The 25,281-nt window shown below is 39.8% G+C and overlaps 2 protein-coding genes across 7 annotated transcripts in view; both read right to left on the bottom strand.

The window, feature by feature from the left end:
* Positions 1-608: 608 nt before the first annotated feature.
* Positions 609-17,307, bottom strand: LOC149088221 (uncharacterized). 2 transcript variants are annotated; one of them, XM_089245577.1, is made up of 3 exons: positions 16,492-16,823; positions 5,216-5,280; positions 609-1,811 (listed from the first exon to the last, which is right to left on the bottom strand). In XM_089245577.1, the coding sequence occupies exon 3, from the start codon at positions 1,780-1,782 to the stop codon at positions 721-723; it is 1,062 nt and encodes a 353-aa protein (XP_089101703.1). In that variant the 5' UTR covers positions 1,783-1,811; positions 5,216-5,280; positions 16,492-16,823; the 3' UTR covers positions 609-720. The 2 variants fall into 2 exon arrangements, with proteins under 2 accessions (XP_089101703.1, XP_089101702.1); XM_089245576.1 differs by lacking the exon at positions 5,216-5,280 and having other exon boundaries at positions 16,492-17,307.
* Positions 17,308-19,346: 2,039 nt separating this feature from the next.
* LOC149088219 (uncharacterized) overlaps positions 19,347-25,281 on the bottom strand; it is a 144,229-nt gene continuing 138,294 nt past the window's right edge. For all 5 annotated transcript variants that reach the window (XM_089245571.1, XM_089245574.1, XM_089245572.1 and 2 more), the window contains one exon: positions 19,347-24,535. In XM_089245571.1, coding sequence (XP_089101697.1) covers positions 24,287-24,535 — 249 coding nt within the window. In that variant the 3' untranslated portion in view covers positions 19,347-24,286. The remainder of the gene's footprint in view (positions 24,536-25,281) is intronic.

Below are 25,281 nucleotides of genomic sequence, written 5' to 3'. Positions count from 1 at the left end.
CGAACATACCACTAGTTTCATGTGCTTCTATCTATCACCGTTTCCGAGTTATTTATTTTCAAAGTTAGGGTCCTTCGTAAAACACCCGGTATCTTCGTCTAAAATATGGGAGAAAAAACGGGACATCTATATATTTTTTCCGCAGGGAATTTTACTCTAATAGGGTTGTTTATAAATGGAAAACCTGTTGCCGTTGCTACAATTGACACGTTTAAAACGAAATACGATAAACATGTTAATTGTTGGGGTAAATCGAGAAGTTATCCATACTTACAATAAGACAACCATAAGTATTCTTTATGGGCATTGCATAATATTTTATGTACATAATTATATTGTTTATACAAATACAACGCCACAACAGGCAAAATGCCCAACGAGGTTTGTAATTGCATTTTTAATTGGGTTGCTGTATTTTTGAAACATATCACATCCATATTTGTTATGGGCATCTTTTTCTCAGCCACCTCGTTTGGCATTTTGCATGTTGTGGCCTTGTATTTGTATTAGAACATAAATCAAATGTCCCGGTTTCTTTTCCCAAATATGGCCACCCCTATTTGTGAATTTTTTTTATTCGTATTGACTTCGAAAAAAAAAACTCTGTGTGCATCCAAAAAACATTTAATTGATTCTTGAATTTCACAAATTATGGCGATTTTTGAACATGATTGGATGACATTACACTCATTCGATGTTATCCAGTTGCCTGTCAGAACCTCACCTGAGGGGAATGAAATCGTCAGAGAAGAGTCGGCTGACTTCCTCAGCGACCTCTATACTGTTGATGATCAATCGCCTCACTTCCTCGAACCAACGATCGATCTCGTTCGTGCTCTCGTCGACAATGTCGTGATCACCGAAATCACCACCACCACCACCCCGATTATTGGGAAATCTGTTGGCGTTGCCGGATGAATTTGAAGCCTCGGGTGCTGCTGCCACAGCTTCCGAACTCGACGAGGTCAGCATCCTGGACAGAAAATTATCGGCGACCCTCACGTTCTGTCGAGCTGCGTTCCTCGCGTTCTTGATGGCGTCGTAGCCTTGCTTAAGGTCTTCGACCCAACGGTTGAGCTCGCTCAGTCCCACGACGACCTCCGGCGTAGAATTGCGGCGCAGGAGTTCCCTCACCTGTCCGTTAGGTGCTCTGGACCGCCCCAGGATCGCCAGGAACTGATCTAGGAGCTTCATGACCTGATCCGCCCAACCTATCAAGGACTGATACTGGACAGTTTCGCTGACGGTGGAAGAACTTTTCAGAATCGAACCTGCCCCACGCAGCATCTGGTTGGAATCACGCTGGTCGGCCGGCAAGTTCCAGCAGGCTTGGAAATCCTTCAGCAGGGCACCGAGGTTCGACTTGACCCGCGCGATGATCCCCTCTAGATCGGTGGTGTTTGACAGGTCCTCCTGCAAGCGGGACGCCATGACGTTTAGCCTCCTGTTGTTGAACTCCTGCTTGCCCTTGTTCACTCCGCACGTGAAGCCAAACGACATGGCGTTCCCAATGGTGCTGGCGGCAGCGGCGACCCTGTGGTCCACCTGCGCGAGCTTGTTGACCAACGCGGGACCGATCGAACACGCAGCCGGGGTGAAGCAAGACAATGGGCCCGTCGACCGTCGGGGGCTTCCCAGCGACTCCAGAGTATCCGACCTGTGACTGATCCAGTTGGGTAAGAAGTACACCAGGTCCTCGACCTCTTCCAGAAAGGATTTCGTGTGCTGGATCAGCCGAGAGGCCAGGTCATTCGGCGACGTCGTCGTCTTCTGGTCGGCCATGGCAACAGCGAAGAATTAGAAAACAGAAACTGGAAGAGCAAAATAGATTTTTATGTTATTAGATTTTCGGAGAAAATCCCCAAACATGAGCCACACAACATATAATAATGTAAAGACATTCATGAATAGAGAAATCGGTCATCTCCTTTCTCCTAAAGGTTCTTTCTTAGATTACACAGGGCAATCCAAGGTACCATCGAAGTCTTACCGCATGGGCACCATCAGGGGGATAGCTTCGGAGCCGTCTTAGCACGTGGGTACCACCAGTGTTACCTTAACCCTTATAGCGCCAATCCCGAGATATCTCGTCAAACCTTATCTGCTTTATTTCGGTCACCCCGAAACATCTCGGGAAAAATTTAAAAACCGCTTAAAGGGTGCCACTGTAAATTAGCCCAGTGCCGCCCTACAGCATAGGCACCATCCGGGGATAGCCCCTAGAGCCGTCTTAGCACGTGGATACCATCGGTGTCCAGCCCTCAGTGTCATCTTAACGCATGGGGTGCCACCGGAAATTAGCCGCTGTGCCGTCTTAAGGCGTGGGCACCATCAGGGGATAGTCCCAGAGCCGTCTTAGCGCGTGGGTACCATCGGAAAAGGGGGAAATGCATACGAATGAACCAGAGGTCTTCAACCCTCAAGACATTGCGGGCCAAATTAAAATTTTCCATGAAGCCCGTGGAGCTACTACCGTCAGTATTTTCATAAAGGAAATATGGTCAGCCTAGACATTTATCGTGTTGAGTGCATTTATTTTTTTTTGTTACCGGAACGCCTTTCGTGGGCCGCAGGTTATGCACCCTCTGATATGCAGATCAACTTAATGTACAGGGTGCTCCATAAATTCGTAAATCGTTTAAAAATCCATAAAAATTGAAGGAATTTGTGTATTTGAATGCAATTTGCGGTTGTCATTCTTACTACGAGGGGGAGATTGTTTTTGCGCGATAGAGAGCGCTGCACGAAAGCAAATCGCAGAATTCTTTCTTTTTTTTTATTATCAATCTCTTCTGTGTCCGAAACGTTGGTGAAGCTTCAGCTGATGATTTGTAGCTGAGCTAAAGCAACTTCGCCAACAGTGCTTTTTCTACCATTGTCAAAATCACAATGAAAACATTATGCAAGCGCCAGTGACAAGAAAATTCAGAAATGAGTTGTTAATCGTGCAACCTACATTTTATAGCACTCAGATTCGTATATTTGCAGCGATTTGCCTTCTTGAAGCGCCCTCTATTTACAAGAACCTGAACTTTTCCCCCAAGGGCGTAGCGGGGACTTGGGGGTCTGGTCCCCCCCCGAAATGTGAGAAAATGACCGAAAAAAGGGAAAAAGATGACCGAATCCATTGTTCTGTCACTTTTGTCTCCCCCCCCCCCCCCGAACGAAATTTCTGGTTACGCCCCTGTTTTCCCCCTGTATCAAAGAATTGCGAAATTAAGGAAAATTCAGAAAATGTCATTCAACGTCATTACGTCAGATTGTTACGGGAAGAGGGGGGGGGGGGTTTGAATAATGCTTACGCATTAACAACCCTTTATAAAAATATGTAGCATTTGCCGAAACTAGAAAACCTTTCCCTAGTCTGTGGGCATCTGAACTAATATTATTCTTATTGATAAGTCAGAGCCATCTCGAAATGTTCCGCAGATCCTTCAAGTGCTCTAGAAATTTATTGTGAGGAACTTAACCCTTTAAGCAATTTAAATTTTCCTGATCCGCATTATAACTGCCAAATTTGGAATCGCGTAGTCTTCCCAAATTGCAACTTATTTAAAAAAAAATTTCTGATTGAAAGCAACTTTCCTAGCCCCCCCCCCCCCCAACAAGAAAATTTATTTCGCCCATCGCTTTTATTTCCCCGAGTATGATACAGAAACACCTTATCACAAACCATTGTGTCAGATCTTATCGTGGAACCCCTATTTCACTGCGGTCTCCGCATGCCCCCCTCCCCCACATGGGGAGTGGGGTGGGGGCTGACAGGGCTCCAGCCCGAGATGATTTTCATAATTTTTTTCACCCTATAAATTCATAATTGTGGGGGGGGGGTGTCGTGAAGCGTCTGACCAGGGGGGCACCAAAGATTTCAACCTTGTGGCCCCACTACTACTAAATAACACATGCACCTCGTCCACATTCTTCTGCGGAATTTCTAACGAATTGGTGCATGTTGGAACGTGCGTGTACGTGTTGTGAACCTAGCATGAAGTTTGTTACTGTGTAATTCTTTTAAAGTGGAGTGCCGCCATCTGCCGCCAATTTTTCTAACTACGGCTGAAGTGCAATGATTGAATAATTATAGCGTTGTAGCCCTGTTGGTCTCTATGGCGAAATTTTTCAAAGGGGGGAGATCGGCTCGCATCCGCCTCTCGAAGTTGGGAACCACAGAAAACCAACATCAGCCGACCACCACTAGCGACGGTGAAATGACCCTACTGCAGGATGCATGGGTCACCATGTCGTGCCTGACTGAACTCTTTGTTTGTGCTCACGAAGTTGGAGCCCTGTCATCCTCATTGAGAGGCATATTCACGAATCAAGAGCTTTCATTATAATCATGATGCTAATCGTTGAATCATAGGGTGTTGTTCATCTGTGTTGTTGGTGATTATCTCCTGAGTATGAAATCAAGCATCTATCCTCAATGGTTTAAGTGAGCACTATAGGCCGGTTTTGTCGTCCGTTTTGGGGAAAAGAGGGAGTGTCTGCGATACGGTGGTGTCGTGTAGACGGAAAAAATCGAAGGTCAAGTGGTTCAAGGTCGCGTCAAAAAATCTGGTGGCCGACCTCCTCGCACCCTTTTTTTATGGAATGAATTTTCGTGTACAGTCGATCCCGGTTATAACGTTCCCATTTATAACGTTTTCCCGCTTGATGCAACTAATTTTTGGGGGGGGTCTAGGTAATTCTAATTGAGATTTCCCGTTAAAAGCGTTTTCCCGCTTACAACGTTTCCTCATGGCGGTTTTTAGAAAAACGTTATAAGCGGGATCCACTGTATTTTATTTTAATTTCCTGAATTTATTTTTCCAGTCAGACTTATTTATAACGATCGCCGTTTTAATGACAAATTTTCTATAACAACAGTTCTATGGCGGAATGACTAATTCCCATACAGAAGAATTTTCATGAACGTTGCTTACAACGTCGAAGAAATTCAACGCCCTCGGTTACAACGATTCATTTTTTTGTCACTCTTTCTTTTGTTTTTATGGCATGTCTTTTTAAGAAAATTCTCCATTTTTCCCAATTTTCGATAATTCTACCTACAATCGGTTATAATTTTTAGCAAAAATTGGTGATGCCTCGTATTTATGATCCCAATTCACCGTACTGTTCTAGATCAATTATGGTCAATGAACACTTTATTTACATTATATTTGATTTCATCCGATTACATTTTTGATCCAAAAAATAAGTACGTCAGCCTTACTTGTAATGACTAGAGCCCGGAAGTTTAGGCACTAAAGATGATCGAAATAGGCAGGCAAAAAGGCACTAAAAATGAATAAAATAGGCACAAAAAAAAGACATAATTTTAATGAAAAAAAAAAACTACAAATAACTAAAAACAGGTATTGAGGGCCCAAAAAATAGCTGAATTATTTTAATTACAATGTATAATAACTACATTATTATTTAAGTTAAATGGATTTCAAGTCAAAAATAAAATGTTACTAGACCGTCAGGATTAGGTTAATTCCAGGGCCACGATTACCAGACGCGGGGTCGGTAGGGATAATGATCTGTGGAGCTATTTCGAGTTGCGAATGATTCTCGTTTATTTGTCGTATCATTTTGAATAATCATTATCATTTCTGTAGTTGAAACATGGCTATCGTGTTCTATTTTTGTAAAAAGAAAAAAAATATTTTTATATTACTACGTATACAAGACTACTTCAAGCGTGGGGCCCTGCATGACCGCATCTGTCACACACCCATGAGGGGGAACTCTTGTCAATTTAATCGATTTTAAATGTGCATGTTTAATAAATAACCATGGTTGTTTGCAGCGCATTTATGGTGCAAAAAAATAAAGCCAAACAACATGGGCCCCAGAGCCCTGTTTGCTCCTATTCCGCCTTCCATAAGCCATGTTGCCAATTCAAGACCTTTTCGGACAATCATCGGTCCATTATACACATACAACGCAGTCCAATGCCTGAGCGAGACATATTATATGAAGCCTGTGAGGAGAAACAAATTTCTAACTTTCCTCCGCTTTTCTAACACGGACTGCGTTCATCTGAAACAAAATCATACACGGCTAATATCATCCGGTCAAAGCAAAATTAATACATGCCAACACCAATCTCTCAGATCACTTAGTTGCGTCTAAATGGGGCTGGGGAGGGCGGCTTTCTGACGATAAGTAATACTGAGATTTGTGAAATTTTAAAAAGAGCGATTTTTTTTGAAGTTTTCACAATGCCCGTAATATTCAAGTTTTACAGATTATGCCTCTGAAATTCACTAATAAACTTGAAACTGTTAAAATAGGCATTTATGGCACGATAATTTCAAAAAAGGCATTTTTACCGGAAAAGTTTAAAAATAAGTAAAAAAAAAAATATATTTATGTGGCATTTTGCCTGAACTTCCGGGATCTACTAAGGACGAATCGTGTGTACGCAAAAAAATTTCGCAGAATCTTCGATATCATTTTAACCGTGTTTGGCTGTATAAATAAAGTACTTTTTTTAATTATAACTTTGTGATCTGCAATTGCTGAACTGGTCAAAAACCTTTTTTTGGTCAGTATTGGCACCTAAAACTTTTTTTATGTAGATACGGAATTTCGGGCTGTACGAAATGTTTTGCACGCCATAATCCATTTTGCTTATCGAGAAACTTCTGAAAGTGGTATTTTAACTCAAATAGAGAGTTACGGTAGTCTCTCGATAATTCGAGGAGGATCGGACCGAGGCCACCTCGGATTAAGTAAACAATTACGAAGAAAACGGTCAAACTTCTTGCACATCTCTCGGCGACCCCCGAAAGTTGAAATGGTCTGCGTCCATTCAAAGGAGTCTATAAAATCCACGTATCAGAAGACATATTTCAGGGCACTTTTTGCCTTTTACCGACCTCAGTTGTACGTATTTTTCTTGCCCTGCGCATAGGCGGAGATAGACTTTGAAGTCTGGGGGGGGGGGGAAGGGGCATGATGATAATGTCAATTCATATATATGCATATACATTATATCTGTCGACTTCAATTTTGACGCTGGGGGGGGGGATGCATCCCCCCCCAGGCGTATCTCCACCCATGGCAGTGCGCCAACATTTTTTTTGTTGGGTAATTTTCGTTTTTTGTGAATAGTTTTTTTTTGTATTTTGATTTTATATTATGTTCCCTCCACTTCATGGATTCTTTAATATAGTAAATTATGTCTTTGACCTGCGATTTCTTTTATTTTTCTTCCTGCTCTTCTGCAACTGATATAATTGGTAAAGAGTGAATAGCAAGCGCGTCTTCCATTGTGGACATCCATCAACAGTCACAAGCTGGATCGGTTGAAAAATCGTTGCGTGTAGACACCCCGAAAAAATGACACGATTTTCAGACCGGTTTGGTCCCCCCAGAACGTACGATAAAACGGTGTGTGTAAACGGGCCTTATGACCCCCCCCCCCCTCCACAAGGGTAGGACTGGCAGGGCGCTAGCACGAAATCCTGGGACAAATCTCTATTATTGTACACTATAAACTCAATACAGAGGTGGCCCCCCAACAAACATCACAGTGTGTGTGGGGGAGGGGGGCCTAACTTAGGATGGGAGGGATGATGAGCACCGAGATGCTCGCAGGGAAAGGCGAAAGCCTTGTGAGTGCTGATTCACTCATGGGCTCAGTATCCCATTTCGATAAGATATTCGGCTAAAGTACCAAAGGATGTTTATAGGTGTGTTCAAGCTCGATTCCCGGTTCGTCCTTGAAATTTTCGTGACGCGGGGGTGCGACAGAAATCATGACCGTGGGTGGGGGGACGACAACATGACCACAGGAAACAGGGTTACCAGATTTGGAAACTGAGAAAGGAGGAGGAAGATGCCTCTGCGCAGGGATGGTCCTGAAAATTCTGCCGCCTGAGGCGAATATTTCGCCGCCCTTATAAAGGTGTGACTATTTGACTTTTATTTACACGTTGCTGTGAAATTCTCTAGCGAAGTGACATCCCTGAGTTCATACGTTTATGATCAGAGGCGTACGCAGAAGAGAACATGGGGGGGGGGGGGGAGACTATCAAAAATTAAAAATATCTTTTAATATTTTAGTAAAATGTTAAAATATCGAAAGAAAATGGCCTTTTATACCGCATGTTATCTTCATCCATTTCTGTTGATTTAAAATGATTTGTGAGACGGTTAGTAGCTCAAAATTCCTCTACGAGAGATGCCTGTACTCCACAAACCCAATGTGCCCCTTCTAAAAGTCGATCTTGCGTACGCCAATTGTAATGTTGAAGGTATGGTGCATCTTGGGTAATGCAAATTCTACAAGTAGTCATTGTATCGCTTGATCACTGTTTCGCACAGTGTAACCATGTGCTCCTTGCACCAATAAAAAAAAAACTCCAATCCAATCATATGGCAAGTTGATGGCATATATCGCAGCAAGTCCGTCGGAAAAATATTATATTTGTTTTTGGTGAAGTGCTACTGCGCACATTCTCCACAAACACCCTCGACCGCATATTCTATGATCAAAAATGTTTGTTTAGGTGTCTTATATCACCTCTTAAAGGTTGTCCCACGAATTTAAAATCACCCTGTATTTACATGAGAGAAAGACATCAATGAACTAGAACACCTTCCACCACCTATCGAATAAAACTGTTGCAACTCTTCGATTGAAATTAGCAACCGGATCTTGATTTTAATGTGCCGTATGAAAAGAATAATAATAGTATTAGTCAATATTTTATAAGCAATAATATATTAGTTTGAATTATGAAATTCGATTCGAAATTTTAACAGTTGTTATTTGTGCGTGGTAAAACAACGTTAGTAACAATCGCAAAGTGTAGCGATCTTAGGTTTTCTGTGATTGTAATCGAAAACAATACTAAAGATAAGAACGGCTGCACTTCGTGGACTTTACTAACGTTGTTTTACCTCTCACAAATATCAACTATTACAATTTAAAGGCAAACTTGATAATTTAACCAATATTATTGCTTATAAAATATCAACTAATATCATATCATATATAGTTTTTTCTATACGGCACATCAATCAAAATCTGGTTGCTAATTTCAATCGGAGAATTGTAACAGTTTTATTAGCTGTCGGTGAGCAAACAATGGTGTTCTTAAAATGGATGTTGCGGTTCTCTTCTTTTGAGAGCTGTTTTTTTTTTTTCATATTATCTTGGAATAAGCTGTGGTCACTCTCTGACCCAGAGTGTGCAAAAACATCCAGCCCACAGTCATTCAAGTGGTCTAGATGTTCCTTAAACGACACTTTCTCGTCACCATTAAAAATTTTGCTGATACTTTGATGATGACGCTTTGCAAGCATCAGTAAAAAAAAGTTCTCTTCTTTGAAAGGTCTCCGGGGTCGGGATTTTTGAAGTTTTCCGTGGCATTTGATCATGCGAATCCCAGAAAATCTGTCACGAAACCCCAGGATTCAGCGGAACATTAGTTGAAAATCCATTATCTAGAGCAGTGGTTCTCAACCTTTGGAAGCCCGCGGTCCGGTTTCATTTATTTTTCTAAGTGGAAGGCCCGGTCAAACACGTGATTAACGGAACGTGAATGGGAGAAAAGGAAACGGCAGATCAGTCGCGGCCCGGTATGAATGATGTCACGGCCCACTACCGGGACTACCGGGCCGCGGCCCGGCGGTTGAGAAACACTGATCTAGAGTGTGAGCCAGGGCCGTCTTAAGAATATCATGGGGCCTCCGGACCAATTGATTTTTCTGAGGCCCTACCAAACAACTTCTCGAAAATTTCAATCAGATCTCAATGTTGTGAGGCCTCGTCTTCATTGAGGCACCCGGGGGGGGGGGGGGCACGCCTTAAGACGGCACTGGTGTGAGCATGGAAGTTATTAAAAGAATGACCTCGCCACAGCAAGAACTAGGTCAATGAGCTACCAAACGAGTACCCAAAAGCGTTTCCGAGCACTTAAGTGACCAAAAAATAAACCTAGAGTGTGAGCAAGCATTCGAGAACAAAAACACTGTATGTGACCATGGAAGTGACCAAAAGAGTGACTTCACTAGAGCGAAGGATTAGGTGAGTGACCAAAAGAGTGACTTCACTAGAGCGAAGGATTAGGTGAGTGACCAAAAGAGTGACTTCACTAGAGCGAAGGATTAGGTGAGTGACCAAAAGAGTGACTTCACTAGAGCGAAGGATTAGGTGAGTGACCAAAAGAGTGACTTCACTAGAGCGAAGGATTAGGTGAGTGACCAAAAGAATGACGCAGATCGTGTGTAAACTTTTGAATGACCTAGAGGTTGAGCGACCAAACAGTGATCTGAAACATGAAATGATTTGTGTTAGCATGGGAATGTGAGCACGAGAGTGACCGAGAGAAAACGGCGGGGTTCAAGCGGGCAGGCGGTCAAGAAAATGGGACTAGAATAAGAATGCGTGGACTAAAAATAGAAGGGCAGCAAACTTGAGGAATGAGTGGTAAAGAAAATTAGACTGGAATAGGCGAACAGCGGCGAATTCAAGGAGTGCGAGGTCAAAGAAATTGATCCAGAATAGGCAAAGGGCGGCAAAAATTCGAGGAATGAGTGAAGAAAATCGAGATAGAATAGGGATCCTCAACCATAGGCAAAAGGGCAGCACATTCAAGGAATGCGTGGTCAAGAAAATCCAACTAGAATAGGAAAAAGGCGGCAAATTCGGGGAATGCGTGGTCAAGAAAATTGGACTAAAATTGGAGGACGACAAATCCATAAATCATACTCTGGGCGTAATGGGGTGGGGGGAGTTGCTTTGACGTTTTTCCCACGAGACGTATAAATGGACAAAGTTTTTAGCAATGGCTTTCCAAACAGTTAAGAGAAATACGGTAGAGTCTCGTTTATCTGACCTACCTAATAATCATGTTTTACAAAAATAAAAATCGAAACAATTAAAATTAATTAACAATTAAAATTAAACAATTAAAATTATAACTGTAAGCAGGGTTGTTTGGTTTAACCAAGTGGTTTTTTTCAAAAAATCAAATAAAAGTGGCCTAAATATCATTTTTTTCCTTGAAAAATATCATATTGGTTCATTATTAGCCAAAATGTTTCATTTTTACCACATTTTATATCCTTGGGGTACATTCTGATGGTATATCTTTAAATGACATAAGATTTTACAAGCGGTTTTTTTCAAAAAGTCCCATAAAATTGGCCAGAATATATATATTTTTTTCATATGAAATATCTTAGTTATTTAAAGCTATATACAGAAGCCAAAATTTCTCATTCTCGCCACATTTTCTAACCTTTGGCTACATTCTGATGCTCTATCTTCAGCAAATTCATGAATAAGGATTGCATTACACATCTAAATGCAGTGGTATAAGGGGACGTCGCGTAGAAGGTGCGTCTCTTTTCCGTGAGGTGGCGGAATATCCCCAATCACTTGATATTGGAGGGGTGTCCAATGTATACACGAAACTACGGAACTTAACGAAGAAACCTTTATTTCGAAGCACACTCAAAACAGACAACCTTCCAGGACGGAAGCCACATTCCAACTCACGTTCTCTTCTCTTGGAAGGTAGATTTTCTCTTCTCAACTTCTTTTAACAACGTATATACAAACAAAACGCATTAGGTGCTGTAAGGCCACAGAGAGTTAGTAAAAATATCCATACTGGGAAAATAGATTCGTTACAATCTCCCCCTCTGGCTCCGACGACGTCTCGGCGAGGAGCCAGTAAGAGCCATCTCTCCTTTGGGAGTAGTTCCTGACGAACAGAACGGGAAGCTCCGGGCAACTGCTGACACGCTTGTCTCAGGTCGAAGTTCAGTTTTCGAGTCACACCGGTTCTGGGGACGTCGACTAGGGTTCGGATGCACTTTTGAAGGACGCCACTCTCTTGGGGTCCGGGTAACCACGGTTGTGGTCTCAGCATCTCGTAATGGAGTCAACTCCCCTTGGAATCGGTACTGCGTTAAGGGATTCAAGACGAGTTCTTGTTTCCTCCCGTTCAGGAAATCTTCAGCTTCCTGAGTAGATTCAACGTTTTCAATGATCTTATCCAAAACATCATTCCCACTTTGGGACTCACGGAGAGTCCGTGAACTCTTCTCCACTACAATGAAGTTGAACAGCTCACACTGCTTGGCTCCTTTACCAATTGGGCTGGATAGCTTATCAGTGTGGCTGCCTGGACAGTTACGGGCAATATGACCACTATTTTTACACTGATAACACACTATCGGATCCCAACATCTTCGGGCAACGTGTCCACGTCGACCGCAGTTATAGCAAGCATGTCCTCCTCGCAAGGTCGAGTGAGAATTTGAAACACGACACTGTTCGTAGCCTTGTCCAGGGCCACCTTTACAGCGGTATACCCTGTCATGACCACTCTTGTTGATCTGGTGCTTGAGGTAAGGTCTTCCTCCCCCTAACTTGGAGCATCTATTGGATTCTTCTGAGAAGGAATAAAGTTCTCGCTGCTCGATGAAAGGTATCGGGCCTCCCCCTGGCTTGAAGCATCGCTTGAACTCCGGCGGGAATGAATCAAGTTCTCGTTGCTGAGAAGTAAGGTGGGTACCTTTATCTTCACGAAGTCGACACGAGGGTGACTCAGCAGGTAGTGCCAGGAGAGCACTACTTTCAGATGGGCTTTCGACGAACGGATGTCGCTTCTCAGGAGCTTCAGAGAAGTACCACTTTCCTTGCTGAACATCCAGGATGATACCAGCATCACTGAGAAAGTCGGTACCGAGAAGGGTTCGGTTTTCTCTGGCCTGTGGTAGCACCATCATCTCGGTGGGAATCACTTTACCTTGGACGTTAATGTCCACAGTCGTAGTTAGGACTTCGGCTCTACGAGCATATCCATCGGCTAGTCTCATAACGATAGTCTTGCGGGAAAAGGGCAAACCATGTTCTTGTAGGAGATGATATAGCTTCTCCCCTGCCACCGAATGTGTGGCACCCGTGTCAGCACACACTGCTCCACGCTTATGACAGATCATGACTTCGATAGCATTTCTTTTATGTCTCTCAGTTGAGAAACTGTAAAAGTCCAAGGCGTCGACACTAACTTCTGGGGTGTTCGTGGCAGGACTGCACGTTCGACATCGGGACTTGACGACACCAGGTTCTCCGCACCCGTAACATCTTAGGATATGACTGCTACTGGCATCTTTCGATTCCGTATTAGGATGGGGTGATAAACTGTATAAGTCCAAAGCGTTGACACTGGGTCCTGGTCTATCCGTTGGAGGATTACACGTTCGGCATCGGGACTTGGTAACACCAGGTTCCCCACAACCATAACATCTTAAGGCAGGATGACGTCCTGCATCTTCCGATTCCGGATTCGCACGTTGATTAGAATGAAAGTCTCTTTGTCGCACAGGGGACCTAGGGGGTTCATGTTGCTTTGACAGCAACTTCTTCCTCTCACATTGGATCTCGCTCTTTTTGTTTCGAAGGTTATCATAAGCATCAAGCTTCTCCACGATCTCTTCAGGGGTAGTCCACTCACTCCAAACATCCAGAAAATGTTCTTTAACTTCAGGTGGGATCCTCTTCTTCATCTGATCCGAAATCATCAAATCTTTCAGCTCGTCAAAGTTTCCAATGTTCAGTTCGGACAGCCAGCCTTCAAAGTAACTTTGGATCTCAAAGTGATAGTCCTTCCAGGTACTTCCAGGTGCTTTTCTGTGAGTAGAAAAGAGCTGTCGGAACCTTTCCGCACTCAGCTTGAAACGGCGTAAGAGAACCTCCCGGATGTGGTCGTAATCATGAGCCTTATCTTCAGGTTCTCGAGCAATGAGTTTAGCAACTTCATTCGGCAAAACTCCCAGCAGATATGCAACCCAGTTCACCTTCTCCACTTTCAAGAATTTTAGCTGTCTTTCAAACAACTTTAGGAATAGCGACATATCATCTTCACTCGGATTGAAATTCGGGATCAACCTCTTCACGTCGAACTTGGGCTGATCGATGAGAGCGACGGATGGCTCTTCTGCCGGTTGCGAGAGTCGTTGAAACTCAAGCTGCAACCGCATCTTTTCAAGTTCAAACGAACGTTCTCGTTCCTTTTCTTCGGCGATCCTAGCTCTTTCCTCAGCTATTCTAGATCGTTCTTTTTCTTCGTCGATTCTAGCTCTTTCCACAGCTATTCTAGATCGTTCTTTTTCTTCGTCGATTCTAGCTCTTTCCTCAGCTATTCTAGCTCGTTCTTCTTCTCTTTCCTCAACTATTCTCGCTCGTTCTTCTTCTCTTTCCTCAGCTATTCTAGCTCGTTCTTCTTCTCCCTCTCTTTCTCCGATAATAGTAGCCAGCAGGGATTTCACGAATTCTTCCTCATAACCGGAGGACTTTGTTATTATATGCTTGAGATCTACTACACGCGAATCATTCGGAACTTCCTCTCCTAATTCTAGAGCGAGTAGGATCAAATCACGTTTCTTACCTTTGGCCAAGTACGCCATTTCGATTTTAGGAGCTATCAGGAACCTCACAGTTGAGATCGAATGTCCGTTTCGTACTGCCTTGAGTTCGAGCCACGACGTTGGGCGCCAGTTTTATAGGGGGACGTCGTGTAGGAGGTGCGTCTCTTTTCCGTGAGGTGGCGGAATATCCCCAATCACTTGATATTGGAGGGGTGTCCAATGTATACACGAAACTACGGAACTTAACGAAGAAACCTTTATTTCGAAGCACACTCAAAACAGACAACCTTCCAGGACGGAAGCCACATTCCAACTCACGTTCTCTTCTCTTGGAAGGTAGATTTTCTCTTCTCAACTTCTTTTAACAACGTATATACAAACAAAACGCATTAGGTGCTGTAAGGCCACAGAGAGTTAGTAAAAATATCCATACTGGGAAAATAGATTCGTTACAGTGGTGTATTTCTCGTACAGGTTTCTTTTTCCCTTCACAAAGAAGCAGCAACAGTAGTGACACCATCATGCTAGGGGCACACACACACACACACACACAGGTGGTCTTGTATTCCAATAAAGACAATTACCTCACATACATTTTCTTTCTCATAAGAAGTAGCACATCTCCTACTGTATATCTTCCAGTCTTAATATTCAATAAGTTTTTTTTTTATACTTTCATGGTTAAGCCCAGTTAATCAAGGTTCTACTGTATAGTAGTAACAGATTTATGAAAAATAATCAGCTATATACAGGGTGATTATAATTTAAGTTTTGATTCCAAAACTATACAATAAGTACTGGTCAGAATGACTTGAAAATTCGCATGGATACTCCTGGAGCAATGGAAGTTTCTTTCGCAAAAGGAAAAAAGTGCAAGTAGATGATGCTGTACACTTGGCCAGCAGTATAATCTATTTTGTGCAACCACATCATTTCGGCACTTCCACAGCATCAGTGTGTGGATAGAACAACTTCTTGCACATTGCAATACCAGCAAAGCAGCTACTGAAGACCCATTTCGACAATAACAGAATGCAACTTAACCCATGCAACTTCTGGCGTGGGGGGTGCCACAAAATGTTATGAGCAGTGGTCAGATCGCGCATCTCCTATATGTTAGAAGTTCCTCGGGAATATTAATGGGGGGGGGGGAAGAGAGAGGTTGGTTCAATAAAGGTGAATTGCAAGCGCATCCACATCATGACCATGGCATACTCTGTTGTTGAACAAGAAGTTTTGTGCTTTCACCTCATATCCAGAACACGGTGGACAACATATTTAACATTTCTTGAGTAAGTTGTAGTTGTTTGATTACTTCGTTTTTTTTGTGATGTTTCCATTAATTACGAAATCGTGAAATGCTATAATTATCATTTTGCCATGACTGGTTATCGTTTCCGTTCTGAAAGCAAATTTCCCACGTGTTGGATGTCATTAATTTTATATTTTTAAGTTTTTTTTTTCCCCTTTACCCCAAATAAAACTCCATTTCTTCAGGAATATTCATGTCAATTTTCAAGTCATTCTGACAATCGTTCTTTTTTTACAATGTTTTGAAATCAGAACCTTAGTTATAATCACCCTGTATATCGTGAATCATTGCTAATTAATCTGCATTATTCATGCTTCATTAAATACATTATATTAACCTAATTTTTATTAGTTTTTGCAAAATAGCTTCCTAATTAAGTATTACTGAAAGTAACTGGAGAAAAAAACCTTTATATATTATATGATTAATAATAACATTAAAAGAATTTTCAAACAGTGATACATTGAGTTGCAAAAAATAATTAAATTGCAAAAGTTGGTTTTTGTTAAAATGTAAGAAATATTTATTGATTAATTAATATGGAAATAGTGTTAATTACATTAATAAATATTTTATTTTAATTAATTATTAGAAGTTTGAATGATTTTTCAGAAATTTTATTGTTTTTAATGTTAATACTATTTAAAACAAAAAACCGGTTTAAACCAAAAAAACCGGTTTTTTTACCAACCCTGACTGTAAGTAACCAATTCATTTTAATATCGTTTTACGTTTCAGTCAAAAGTTCAAGTCAAAATACTTCAAAGAAACTTATTAAAGCATATACAACTCACCCGAGGAGATCCGAAAACAGCGATTTCACTTCAGCATCATGTTCAGCAATTGCATGTAGGAGAAGAAAGTTGTTTTTTTTCGAAGAAAAAATGAATAAATGGCGCCACTAACCCCACTTTGATATTCAAGCTTTAACCACAGAAAGGAAATAAGCAACAATAATTATTGGGGTTTTTTTTTTTTTCTCTTCTATTCACTGCTCCTCCCCAACACGTGCTTAAAACTTGTCAAGGACGACAAAACTGTCTGGTTTCCGTTGACTTCCTCCTTATCACTCCACCAAAGCCGCTTGAAAGATGCAGCTTTGTTTTCCACTCCTGTCATCTCCTCCTCTATGGTTACTCTCTCGGAACTTGTTGCTAAGTGCTTGCCAAATTCGCCAAAAAACACCAAAAATTTATCGGCATTAAATCTTAAAATCCTTGGTCAGGGCCCCCCAGATAAGACAGGCCCCTCGATAGATAATTTTAATTTGCGCGAAAAAACAAAAATATGATGAGAATCGTCCCGGGGCCCTGTCAGCCCCGCCTTTGGTTATTTTCATAAAAGAAAGTTTGTTTTAACAGGCGTGTCACGGCATTGGGTTATTTTATTTTATGCACGCGTACGCTCACACACACACAGTAAGTAACCTAGAAATAAATACTCAAGCCATGGCCCTTTAACTCCCAGGGCCAAGGCAATGACTCCAAGGAGTGGGGGGGACTTGGAAGTCTGGTCCCCTTACCCAGGGACGGGCTTACGAATTTCACGACCCTGTGCAAAAAAATTTAGAGCACTTAAGCGACCCCCAGTGCGGCTCTACATCACTCAAGTTACCCCCCCCCCGGCACTTTCTCAGATTAGGGGCCGCTCAAATATTACGTAAGCAAATTTTTAGCCATTTTTGACCCCCCCCCCCCACGTCAGCAAAATTTCGTCATCAGCTTTGCCCTCCTGAATCCTAACTCATATTTTCATAAAGAGTGGTTGATGACGTAAGCATTATCCAAACCCCCCCCTCCCCCCTTGTCATCCAAAGTCAGCAAATCGGAAACCCCCTCCCCCCTCCATCGATGATGACGTAATACTTGAACGGCCCCTTACTCAAGTGATCCGCGGCATAATTACGGATCACTTGAATGATGCGTGCATATGATGTTCTTAAGTCAGCCACCTCGTTGGGCAATTTGCCTGTTGTGGCGTTGTATTTGTATTAGTATTTAAAGCATTCTAAGCAATCCCCTTTTGTATTAGTATTTAAACAGTTCGAGAGTACTTAAGCGGCCTAAAGACATTTCTAGATCACTTGAAGGATCCACGAAACATTTAGAGATCACTAAAGTGGCTCTCTAGGAGACTTATCAATAGGGAGATTGTTAGTTCAGGTGCCCACAAACCACAGTTGAGGATGCCATTAAGAATATTTCATATTTTTATAAAGGGTGGTTGATGACGTAAGGTTACTAGGTCATTCGTTTGGCCGCTAACTGACGTGGTTCTTTGCTTTCTAGGTCACTCTTTTCATTGCTCACGGACTTTGGTTTTCAAATCACTCTTCTCATAGTTCAGATGCTCACACACACACTCTCTCTCTCTAGGACACTCTTTTTGGCAATCACATGCTCATAGACGCTGGAACCTAGGGGCTGATGCCATTTGAGCGCCTTCCAGTAAATTTTGAAAGAGACCGAGGTCCCCAACAAATAAATTTTGAAAAAACAATGCAATGCACCTTCCCCATCCCACTTACATGCTTGGGTCCCGTATAATATACGGAACGCCAGCACATTTCGGCTCCCTTCATGTCGGCGCTTCTGCACATGCTTACTCACATTCTAAGTCACTATTTTGCTCACTCATGTGCTTGCAAACTCTCTAGGTCACTATTTTGGTGATTCATTGCTTGCTCCCGCTATAGGTCACTCACTGTCTGGGCAGAGGTGCATTTATGGTTTTGCCGCCCGTGGGCTACACACATATTTTGCCGCATTCTTCCATTCTAATTTTTTTGACTAATCTTTCCTCGAATTCACCACCATGTGATATATTCCACTTGGTCTTCCCCACTCCTGCAAGTACACCTGTGCCTCTAAAGTCACTTTGGTCACTTTCATGCTCACACACTCCCTTATAACCACTCTTTCAATTATTAACATTTTGTACACGTTTTTTGTTGCTCACATTCTTACAGATGCTCTAGGTCACTCATGTGATTCCTTGTTTTATAGGTCTTTCTTTGGTCATTCACATCCTTGCTCACTCCCGTGCTTGCCCTTTGGTCACTCATTGACCTAGTCCCTTGCTGTCAGGGCAGAGGCAGATTTATTGAATTATACAAATTTTGCCATCCTTCCTCCCATTCTAGTAGTTTTTTTGGCCACTCATTCTTTAAATCTGCTGCCACTCTGAACTTGCTGCTGTGAGCTACAGACCTGCTAAGCCTCCTCTTGTAAATATGTCACTGATTTATGGTAGTATATGAAAATGCCCATCTCCCATGATAATATTTTTCTTGGCAACTCAATCCTCAAATTTGCCACCTCTATCATTTTGTCCGCCCTCTAAGCCTCCTATAAATACGCCATTTCAAGATCAAGTGCCTCCATGGTGCAGTTCCACATCACTAGAGTGGCCTGTGACATATTCCCGGATCTCTTCAGTGGCCTGTGGCACATTTACACATCACTTGAGACAACCGCTGTGATTTTTCAGACCAGCTTTAACACACACTGAATTGAACAATTCAACAGTAAAAAACAGTTTTTTTTACATGAATAAAGTAATTTAAAAAATGGTGGGATTTGTGGCAAATACGGTTACACAAAGAAATTTCACAAAAAAGATAATTTTTTTGTAATTTAATACTCTGTTTTTTATTGAATTTTTCTTATCACAATTTCTTTCAATCAAATTTTGAATATTCACAGTATAATCATCAGAGAGGTTTTGTTTTTGTTTAAATTTTTTTCATCGAGGGAAAATGCAACAGAAAATACATGTCAAATAAACTTCACAAAATGAACAATATTAATACACATTTTTCATCAATAACAGGATTGAATTCAAAAGCGTATAAGGCTCATCACTGATTTCTGAAATAAATCTGAAATTCTCCTAAGAGACACACAGTATATAAACCTCGAGTCATTTCATTAGACGTGAATATAGAAACATAAAAAAAATGTTCATCAATATATACACATTTTATTACAAAAACAAACAATCAAATAAACGAGGAACTTTCTGAGAACACATTGGTGACAAAATTGTTCGAGCGAAACGATGAAATAGATCAAATGATTATAAAAATCAAAACACTCATACTGAAATGCAAATGGCACATTATCTCGCTCGATTCTCGCTCAATTCAACGCAATATTTTAAAATTTCCTTGAATGTTTCGATAAATTGTGTCAAAATGTTGCTTTTAATTACATTTTATTAGCAATTTTCTTTCAAAACAATCTTTTTCTCAAATTAAATTTTTGTGTTAGATTGTTAACATGGTATTGCATTGTATATGAAGATGGTCATGTAAATATTACATTTAAAGATGGAAGTACATACTAGAAGAGAATGTCATGTTGAAAAAAAAAAGTGTGAATTACAAAAACTGAGCATTCAAAAATGACTGATGGATTACATCAGTGGAATGGGTGTGATACATACAAAAACAACTGTAACGTATCACAAATTATTGAATTGTCATGAGTTTTTCAGGTATATGTGTATTGTGTATTTTAATTTTCCCACTATTAGCCCCAAAATATTATTTATAAATTATCCTATTGAGATAACGCAGACTGAAAATTTATATACACCTATTTTCAAACAATACAAAACAGGACCAGCTTATAATTAATGCTGAAAATTACCTCCTTCCACACCCAAGCATACTTGACAGAATACTTTTCTGAAGTTACGATCATTATTGGCTTGAAATCTCTTGGCCAGTGAGATCGTTTGATTTACCCTATTGAAAAGAAAAAGGGTGTGAAAAAAAGCCTCCCCCATAATTGAACGATTCAAAGACGCTACAAGCCAAAAGATTTGTACCGTAAATGCTGTTGCATGAGGAAAAGATCCAGAGATATTAGAGAAACCCATTTATATATGGTTGGATGCTGAATAACACCAATTTTTTTTCAGCAGCAGCATCTATTATAAGTGAAAATGTATTTTGCATCATTGAAGGTAAGTTTACGTAAAATTATTAAGCCAATATTCTCACCAACAGAACTTTTATAAACACAGGTTGTCCGGGAAAAAAGTATCCAAAAGTAATAGCTTATGGTAAGATAACTATGCATAACCATAACAAGTTATAATTTCAAGTTGCATTGAAGAGGCAAATTCCTCAAGTTTATTGGTGGGTCAATGAACTTTCATATAAGTACCATTAATAGCTGTGCAGCTCTCCAAATGGTGCTCAATCTCTTGCCAGGTATTTAGTAGCATTCCAGATGTTATCTAATCAACTGCTGCAGAAGCTGTTTCAAATCATGCTGGAGACTTCACATTCCACTCAGATTGCAGTGTTTAACATACATCACTGATTAAAAGTATGTTCGCCTATTTACTAAAAAAAACATCAGCAAACTTATGTTGTGGCATCTGCATGTTATCACTGAAACTTATTGCATGCACCTCATAAACAATTCTCTGAGCAACTTCTAGCAAATTGGTGTGCCATGTATGTGTTGTGTACCATCAAGTTTGTTCCTGAAGAATGCCTGCGATGTGTTCCAGAAGTGCTGTCCCCGTCTTTCGAATTTGGAAGCAAACAACTTGGCAGCTTTTTTTACTTGTATCATGTTTTATGCGTGAATTTTAAGTTTCGTGGGCTTGATTGCTCTCTATGGTAACTTTTATTTTTGAAATAGGAGATCAGCTAAAATTTGCAAACCTTGAAATTAGGAAACCATCTTCAGCCGATCAAATACTGGCAATCAGCAAAACTGTTGCAAAAAGCATCTCAAAACAGCTGTTGTCAGTTAGCATGCACAACTGTGGTAAAAAAACAAACCCTGTAGCAATTCCCCATCAATGGTACAGCACTTTCATAACCAAGCACGCACGATTCTCTCGGTATAAGCCATTAGGATACCTTTAGCATGGATACCTTGTATTTAGGGGATTTTAGAGAGATAGAATTGTCCCCTGGATATAGCGAATATAAATTGAAGAAAATAATGCAAAACGAAAACCTTATCAGCTACATGTCACATTTATTGCCAGACAAATCCTAGGTGCCAGATCGCCACGATGACTAGAAAATTAATATTGGCGCCTAATTTTTTCATGTATGATAACTGAATTGAAACCTGAGGAAAGCACAAAATTATCAGAAATGATATCAGCATGTTTGCTAGCATGAAAAGCAAGTCTGGAAGGTTCTGGGCAAGTAAAACAATAAACTATTTTGGACAGATTTTTGTTTGGCGGCTATAAAAATTTTCTGGTGCCCAATTTTTTTTTGACTTGTCAAGCCCTGTTTATTGTCATGATATAAAAAATAAAAATTAAATTTGTGAAAACATTTCCCAAGGAAATTTGATTGAATGAAACGGTATGCATTATTCAATAAAACATATGGTTAAGTGGAGCAAAAGAACCATTACAAAACAATTCGTTTTACACACGACACACTGTCTTTGCTACATAGTAGGTATAAGACTATTTTTTTCCTTTGTTAAATACCTATAAATCTTTAATTTCTATGAACAACGAATAGCCTCAGTGATTTCCAACTCGATAACATTTATGTACATTGTACAATATTGTCTTGCTCGTTTCATGAACAATACAAATACTATATGTACATGCAACAGTACATACACACACAAAAACTCTCATTTAATGAACACATAGAAAATGTTCATTGTTTCTCGTGAAGAAAAATTCTGAAATATTTCAACCAGTAATCATTCATTCAAAGGTGGTTGCAGCACATTCCGCAGCAATTTTTTTTAAGCTCGTCACATGACAACATGCAATACTTTCAGACACACCAATTACTCTTATTTCCATTTTGGTCCTCCAATAACAAAAGAAAAAGTAAAAATACCAAATACTTCGAAATTACCATGAAAAGACTCATAAATGAGAAAGCCAAACTTTGGTCGCAATAAAAAAAAATTATTTTTCATTATGCATGGAAAGCAATTCAGATTCATAAATGAATGCCAATCAAACTTCAGCCAAGATAAAAAAAACTGTTTTCAGTACATTTTTAACTGTATTTAGCATGTAACTGTTTTCAGATCAAATTTTAAAAAAAACTCTTTTCAATGTGCATGGAAAGCAATTCAGATTCACAAATAAACGGAAATCAATTCAGATTCACAAATAAACAGAAATCAAACTTCAGTCAAAGTAAAAAAATAAAAACTGTTTTCAATATCAATGGGAAGAGATTCAGATTCATAAATGAACGCTACTCAAACTTCGGTCAAGATAAAAAAAATGACGTGTTTCAACATGCAATGGAAAGCAATTCAGATTCATAGAAGAATGCCAATTAAACTTTGGTCAAGGTATAAAAAAACCGTTTTCAATAAGAATGGAAAGAGATTAAGATTCATAAATGAACACCAATCAAAATTCTGTCAAAATAAAAACCGTTTCCAATAAGCATGGAAAGCAATGAAGTCCATGAAATTATAACGAAACCTGTGAAGGTAAATAAAAACTGTTTTACTTAATGCTGCAAAACCCTTCAGCGACCATAAAAAAATAATAACTCGTGCAGAAACACATCGATCATGATCATTGAGAGTGCATTTGTTGGTCTTACACCTAAATGCTATCGAAATCATACAATAAAAGAATTTGATGATCGCAAAGATACATTAGACACACACATGGCTAAAAAAACTTTACCATGCACTGCAAATAATTTTTCCAGACTAGTTATTATTTAACAATTATTGAAAAATTTCGCTAGCCACCTGTCTGCTTGCTTGCTAAACATCTTGCAAGAAAGAAAAAACTGTGTCGTCATCTCTCACATGTGTGTGATTGTTCTCTATATATATAATATATATTTATTTATATATGTATATATAAACAACCATAGTTAGGAACGCTATATAATAACTTTATGCTAGCGATACTTTATAACGAGAGTTTTTCAGTAACATGTAATATAGTATTTCATTTTTTCTCTTTAAATAGATATTGACTCGTTAGAAGTCATTCAAATTAATTAATGCCTAAAGAATAAACCTACTTAATATAGAGAAAATAAACAAAAAGTACTCGCAAAGAACTATGCAGTCTCGCAAAAAACTTTTGGCAAATGCACTTTGAAATTAAAAAATAATGACAATAATAATGTCGAAAAAGAAAAACGGGAATTCTTCACAAAATTCTCGAAAAAAAATAATGCCCACAATGTATTTACAAGTTTAACGCACACGTGTTGGCACTGAAATATTATGAAACATGACATGGCAGAAACACATTTACATAAATATTATATATATACCGCTATTTTTTTAAATCGCAGCCTTGAGCACCATATGGTTTTCATATTTCATCTTTTATAATCTGATCACACAAACTTTAAAATATACTAATGTGTTGATCAAACCTATGGTATAAAGTTTCTTCCGAAGTTTTTTTTTAAGCACCTCTATGACCTACAAAATCAGTGTTATTTTTTTTAAATCGTCAGTAAAACACAACGCGGATTCTCATCCGAGTTTCATCCACAGTTTCAGTATAAAAAAAAAGAAAAGAAATTCTGATGAGGCTTTCGTTCATGGCTGTGAACAAAAAATTACGATCGAAAAACAAAAATCTTTCCTATCAGTCACTAACGTTTGTCTCTTCAGTCAACTTTTGTCGCATGCTTGAAATGTCTTTTTCCATCGGTACTGATGCCGATCGCTGTTTCTTCACCTGAACAGGAGATTTTTGAGATGAATTAGATGATTTGTGCCTTTCAACCGGTTCTTCGACTTCGCCGATGCTTGTCTGTACAAGAGGTGTATCAAGTTCTGGATACTGAGCCATCCTTGATCTCAGTAAATATGCGTAGGTCCTATACCTTGTCAGCTGAATAGTATTAGGATGACAGAAAGAGAAAAAATATATAAGTACAATTTCTGATACAATTAGTTACATAGCTCTATTACAGTGGGTTTTAAAACAGGGTTGTGAGAACACAATTTTTAGGGTGGGGGGGCCAGAAAATTTTTCATTATTCAAGTTATTGATGATTCAAAGGGTTTCAAAAATATAGATAGATGTTCACAAGGCACGTCTAAAAAATTAGAATTTACTGCTCTAAGTCAACAGGTTTCCAACTGGTTCTGCAAGAGGTTTTTGGGATACAGTGGTATCAAAAGATTTAAAACTTTTATCAGTACAGTCATACTGTCCTGGTACATCATAAATGTACATCATTAATTTCAAGACTAAAAACGTAAGTTGAGGTTAATTTTCCCACTCACATATTGTTGAAATAATGAGGCAACTAAATTTCAAAATCCCAAATGATCATAATCTATATCTATTGTATTTAATAACACAGATTCTTGATGAAAAAAAATTCCAAAGGTGATAAAAACTGTAGATTATGGCTAAAATCGCAGAAAAATTACCCTTCAGCGAGAAACAAAACACTACTGCCAATCTGCAGTGAATTAAAATGTCTTTCTCAAAAACAAACCCATATATTAAACATGTTAACACTAGAAAGATGGGGAGGGAGACTATACCTAGAAAGACGGGCAGGGTTCTGTGAGACCTCATAGCTTTTCTCTAGCAATTTTTTAACACTTTAATATTTTAGATCATGG

This window comes from Pholcus phalangioides, unplaced genomic scaffold (assembly GCF_987345545.1).
Source record: "Pholcus phalangioides strain wild (caught in Gottingen) unplaced genomic scaffold, Ppha-v1.0 ptg000003l_1, whole genome shotgun sequence".
NCBI classification, from domain to species: domain Eukaryota; kingdom Metazoa; phylum Arthropoda; class Arachnida; order Araneae; family Pholcidae; genus Pholcus; species Pholcus phalangioides.
Note: the sequence above shows the minus strand (reverse complement) of the source record. Positions and strands in the feature narration are given on the sequence as shown.

Bases quoted from the DNA above. Each gene is read 5' to 3' on its own strand.
- LOC149088221 (XM_089245576.1), bottom strand. From the start codon at position 1,782: ATGGCCGACCAGAAGACGACGACGTCGCCGAATGACCTGGCCTCTCGG.